Source organism: Acanthisitta chloris, unplaced genomic scaffold (genome assembly GCF_000695815.1).
Source record: "Acanthisitta chloris isolate BGI_N310 unplaced genomic scaffold, ASM69581v1 scaffold832, whole genome shotgun sequence".
In the NCBI taxonomy this organism is placed as follows: Eukaryota; Metazoa; Chordata; class Aves; order Passeriformes; family Acanthisittidae; genus Acanthisitta; species Acanthisitta chloris.
In genome coordinates, this window is record NW_008659641.1 from 13,134 (window position 1) to 18,864 (window position 5,731).

Here is a 5,731-nt window from a genome sequence, read left to right on the forward strand (position 1 = left end):
CAACAGAGGTGAAATGATTCTTAAATAACCAGTTCACACAATTCAAAGGAGACTTTCTGCTGCCTCACATCTGATATCACATGCTACAACATCCAACGCAGTGTTACTGTGTGTTTTATCTTCACTAAAAACACACTTCACTTCAGAATCCACTGCAGTACAACATGCAGAGACTGACTGCAGCCACAGGACACCTGCCAAGGCATTCTGCAAGCTTTTCATGGAAAAGGGTACAACTTTCTGCATTCAGAGCAACTTTGTTCTTCACAGAGCTGAGTCACAACAGGTTCTCACTAGAGCATCACCCTGTTGCTCAGAAGTCCTTACCAGTGTTCAGGTCGACCCCGGTGAGCTGCCCTGATTCCACATGCTCTGCCTGAACCTTCACTAGTGTCTCCTGGGGATCGTAACCGGAGTTCTGAGCGAGAACCTTGGACAGAGCACAGATATAACAACATGACATAAATTTAAGAGCCTTCCAGCAGAAAAAAGTGATGCTTTAAAGCCACTTTATTTATACCTTAGGAATGATGAGCAGAGCATCAGCAAAAGCCTGAACTCCCAGCTGGGCTCTTCCTTTCACATTGGGTTTATGCTTAACAAGAGCATTAGCTACTGCCACCTCCAGCGCTCCTGCTCCTGGAACCACACACCCTGCAAGGAAAAGCTGGAGTCAGACCACAGCAAGCACCTAGTCCAATTTAAACAATCCATTTTTTAGCAGTTTCATCTCTTCCTTCATTCCTAAAAAGACATCTTACACCTGAACAGGTGAGCACTGACACTGAAATACACTTAACTCAGGCTCTGACTGCAGCAGGTATTAAGGAAGCAAATACAAAACTCCCTAATTTTGAGATGAGCTTCCACAGAAGATCCTCAGCATCACTAAGAGCAGAGACTCACCATCCTCAATGGCATTTTTCACAGCACGGAGCCCATCCCTCACTGCATCCTTGATCTGTGTGAGTGTGTGCTTGTTGGGGCCACGGATCAGCAGGGTGACGGAGCGTGGGTTCTCGCACTTCTCGATGAAGGTGTACTTCTCTTCACCCTGCAACAACAGGGCTATGTATTCCTGGCAGGCACTTGCTTAATCAATGTATACATGGAGTAAAAAACACCTGGACACTCTCAGGTTCAATTCTGCACCAGCAGTGCTTCAACAAGTGATGAGAAGCAGCAGCACTTGATTTCCATTTTCTCAGTGTTACAGATCTTGAAAGCACAATGCAGAAATAATACAAAAATACTCTCTGACAAGAGCAGATATCCAGGTAGAGGTTCACATCCAAGTGGGCACAGGGATGTGACATGTCACTAGCCTTTAATTCAACACTCCAGCACAGCTCTTCAAAGAGCTGGTGGTACTCACCAGTGTGTACTCATAGACAAGCCCTGCATGTCCCAGGCAGTCCGGAGTAAGATCCTCCACAGAGTTCATGGCAGTGCCACCACACGCCAGGGTCAGCCTGGCAAAGAACGTGTACAGTTCAGCACTTCTTTATATGCAGTAAAATCCAAAGTCACTAACATAAGGGCAGTATTTCAGCATGCAGAACACACCCAGTTCCCAGGCCTGGAACAGTCTGCTTCTGTTCCAATAGCTCTTCACAAAACTAAGCTTGGAGAATCGTCTCCTGTGCAGGTGTCTGTGTTTGAAGGATACTGAAAGCTCAAATCCCTCCACCACCAGTGCTGAACTGACCTTTCTACAGCTTGTACCAACTACCCTGAGTTACACCACGAAGAGCTGGACAGATTGAACTTTTTAGTGCAAGTCCTTAAAGGTGGTTTCAAGCCTGACTTGAGCCAGGCTATCAAGCACTATCCTGTTTGGAGAAGCAAGTTATTTTCCTTCTCCTCTCCGCAGGAACTGACCTTTCCATGTTTCTCCTTTTAGCTCTCCGCAAAGCAACTATTCCTTCTTTTGCAAGTGCATCCAAAGAAAATGGATCAATTCCCTGGAAATGAAGAAAGTGACCATCAGGACAAAGAAAAAACTAAAAACATCCTCTCTCAGTCTGGCACTAACAACCAAGTTCTTTCTCGAGGCTCAAAGATCTCAAGGAGGAACTGTACACATGTATTCAGCAGTACCAGCTGTTTCTGTCTCAAGATCTGTACCAAGTGAGTCTCACAGACACCAACTGCCAAGGAAAGCAGCATTTCCAATGGATTTTTTGTTACACCCTTCATCTCACCTTCTGGTTGATCAAAACAAATCCTTTGTCTGAATCGCCACAGACTCTTCTTTTCAAGTCTATGATTTTATTCACTCTGTCTTCAATGAACTTTCTTTCTGCTTTCACCAACTTCTCCCTCTCTTCAGCACTTTTGTAGAAGAATCCAGAGCTCACCTCTCTGAAAGAGGGGGAAAAAAAAACCAAACCCAAATCAGTAAGAAAACTATCTGCTGGAGAAATAAACATCAGAAATGATCCTTTCAGCAACATCCTAAAGAAATCAAAGCAAAACAAACAAGGCATCCTTCCAATCCTGTTCCTGTCTAGTTGAGAGCTTTTCCACTCCAAGGAATCAGGCACACAACCTGAGAGAACTTTGAAGTGTATTTAGATGTTTGCTCTAGAATATCAAATTATGTCCAAGAAAGGACTTTCAGCTTTTCTTCAATGAAACAACAAAATAAAACCCACTAATCTCTGCCTCTCAAACATTTTGTCAGCCAACAGCTTCCCTCTTCCCAAACAGGCTACAGAAGAAGCATCACCTCTTCCCTTCCACACCATGTGCCTTTCCCTAGCAGAGCCTGTGCCATCCTTTGGGTTGATATTTAAACAGAACTTAATTAAAGTCTTTCAGCCAGGAGTGTTTCCTGCTCCTCCTCTCCCTGCTGCATACTCACGTTTTCTCATACTCCAGAGACACATTGCAGGTAAGAACATAAGCATCTTCCACTCTCTTCTTCATGTCAGGATGGCGAGCGCCGTGGTCCAGAACCAGCCCCCGGATCAGCCTGGGGGATCAAAAAGCATTTGGTGTGTCAATGATGCCTACAAAGACAGGAATTCTGTGGAAGGGCAGAATTGACAGTGGAACTGGTCCAACACCAACTGCCTGTGCATTTGTGTTGTGAGTGAACAAGGGTTATGTATTCCTCTTCCAAGGGCATGCCTATTCCAAATAAGCAGCACACTAAGCAGAGTGAAAAAGGAATTTGCTCTGGCATGGTGTCTGACTGCACTAGCTATGGAGGAAAGCTAGTGCAGAATTCATCCATGCCACTGAGGAACAGATAAAGCCCATGGAATATCCAACTGTAATCCCGTTTCCATTTATCAAATGCTATTTGGTATTTAACAGATAGAAACTCATCAAGCCACAGACACTAGTACTGAGGAAAAAGTCTCTATGCAGCACTGTTAGGTAAGACCCTAAGCCAGGGCTACTCTTTGCTATTCAAAATTCAAGTTCAGTGACTGAGAAACTTCTGCTGCTGAGACATTTATGGCTCAAATCTGTACTTCTGCCTTTCTTCCAGCCCTTCTCCAATACCTTCTCCAGTGGAATCTTTAGAAGACCCAAGTTCTTCTAAAAAGAAACCAACCCCCCCTGACTCCTCACACATCAGGGCACCACGAAACTGAAGCTCAGGATACCCCTGACTCACGTTGTGTCAGTTTCAGATTTGTGCTTCATCTCCATGATTTCCACCATGTAGAGGTCAATAGGCTCATCTGGTTTTCTGACTGTCAGAATGGAATCTACTACAGCCTGGAACAGAGGGAAGGGGGAAAAGCCCCCAAATGACCATTAGTCTTTCAAAGTACAAGTTCACACCTTTCCATCCACACTTAAGTAATAATCTCAGCACTCTAAAACCTCTTCATAGGAAGAGGCAGAGGAGACATGGACACTGACCTCTGTTAGGATGTCAGCAAGCTCTGCATGCACTTTAGTACGGAGAGATGTCCTAGCAACATCTATGAGGGTCTCCCTGTCCATCTCCTTGGTTACTTTGACCTGCTCCAAAACTTCAAGTGCTTTATCCTTTGCAATCTCAAATCCTTCTGCTACTATTCTAGGGTGCAAGCCCTAAAGCAAGGAAAGAGAAATCATTAGGTAACAGAAGACAAAACGTTACTGTTTCACAAATAGAACCTGTGGTTTCAACACTCCATGTAATGTCAAAATACAAGGAATATGCAGCCTACAAAGACAGTGTTCTGTCCTTCTGAATACATATAAAAGGAATGCAAATCCTTCCAATGCAGAGGAAAAGTACAGATTGTTCTAGCACAGAATTGAAACCAAGGGAACTACAAAGCACACTTGGGTGTTCACTGTGCAATATGAATTGTCTGCCCCTAAAATACCCAAAATCCCTGTCCTCAGGGAGGATCTCCTTTGAACACACAGAAGTGTTTTAACTCACACCAAACAAAGTAACACTAGGTATCAGACACAACCTTATTACAAATTACAGTATCTACAACAGGGGTTGATTTTGAATGTCTTAAATCCTCATCTCCAGCCTTTCCTCTTTTTCACAACTCCTGTGATGCATCCTTTGAAGCAGAAATACTCTATTTCACTTGTATTCAACATAACAAGCTGGAGAGTCTCAGTGAAGCTTTCAACTTGCCCAGCCACAACAGAAACATACCCACCTCAGAAATGTAGAGGTCTGCCTGCTTCAGGAGCTCTCCAATGATCAGGACATTGGAGGTGGTGCCATCTCCAGTGATGTCATCTTGTGCTGTTGCCACTTTTGCTATCAAGGAGGCTGTGGGGTGTTGTATTTGCTAGACAAAAAGAAGATGCTGAGGAGTAAGTGTCACTGCACTGGTAGAGGAAGCAACAATCTGAGATCAGCTGAAGTATTTAAGGACTAGGTGATGTTTCAATGATTTATGTCAATTCAACAAGTTTCAACGTGTCACGATTACTCTGACAACAAGTTGATTCAATTAATCCATGCAACACTATTTCCCCTCTCAGATTATGAATCCATACACAAAAACTCTGAGTGCTCAGAGCCAAACTAGCCCTCAGCTCACGATGAGATGGAGAGATGAGGGAAGCACCATCACATCTAGGCTGCTGCTGGCACTAAATTGAGCATGTTCAGAGTTGATTTAGGACTCTGTGCATCATCAGTGCTGTACACACCCTAACGGGTTTGCTGCTCCTTTGGCTGTTAATCATTCTCATGAAACTAAAGAACATCCAGTTAGTTTGTGCCTTGCCAGTTCCTCTGCTGAGCAGCACATTTGGTGTTCCAGCTGTATCATGTCTGTCTGACCAAACTCCACAACCACCACATGGCTTAAGGCTACTTAGAGAAGTCACTCTTTTGATGTAAGGAACACACACCTCACTTGGCATCTCCAATGGCTAACTGAGGAGTGTTTAACACAAGCTGAAGCCTATGATCCTACAGCAGCATCTAAATTTGACATGGTTAGTGCTTAGTGACCGAATTACAGTGAGAAACAAATCCAATGGGACATACATGGTACCGTTTCACTTTTTATAATGATTTTCTTTACACTACTACCTCTGGCATCAAAGAGCCCATTTAAGCTGCAGTTATTTATTTACCACCCTCCCAAGGGCCATTTGGCTCTCAGTGGCAGGGGCAGACACACAGCACACTGAGGGCAGTGGGGCTGCTGTGCCCCTCGGCCACAGGCGCCCCCAGGCCCCTGCCCGCCCGAGGCTCAGCCCAGCTCACCATCTCCTGCAGCAGCACGTTGCCATCTTTGGT

General features: G+C 44.6%; 1 protein-coding gene across 1 annotated transcript in view; it reads right to left on the bottom strand.

Annotated features, from left to right (window-relative positions):
• Positions 1 to 5,728, bottom strand: part of CCT6A (chaperonin containing TCP1, subunit 6A (zeta 1)) — a gene marked incomplete at its 5' end in the record, with an annotated part of 6,093 nt that extends 365 nt beyond the window's left edge. Inside the window, 11 exon segments of the mRNA XM_009069450.1 lie at positions 306 to 430; positions 521 to 654; positions 907 to 1,054; positions 1,376 to 1,472; positions 1,882 to 1,964; positions 2,205 to 2,364; positions 2,867 to 2,977; positions 3,632 to 3,735; positions 3,883 to 4,056; positions 4,632 to 4,766; positions 5,699 to 5,728. Of these exon segments, the coding sequence (XP_009067698.1) occupies positions 306 to 430; positions 521 to 654; positions 907 to 1,054; positions 1,376 to 1,472; positions 1,882 to 1,964; positions 2,205 to 2,364; positions 2,867 to 2,977; positions 3,632 to 3,735; positions 3,883 to 4,056; positions 4,632 to 4,766; positions 5,699 to 5,728 (1,301 nt within the window).
• Positions 5,729 to 5,731: the final 3 nt, after the last annotated feature.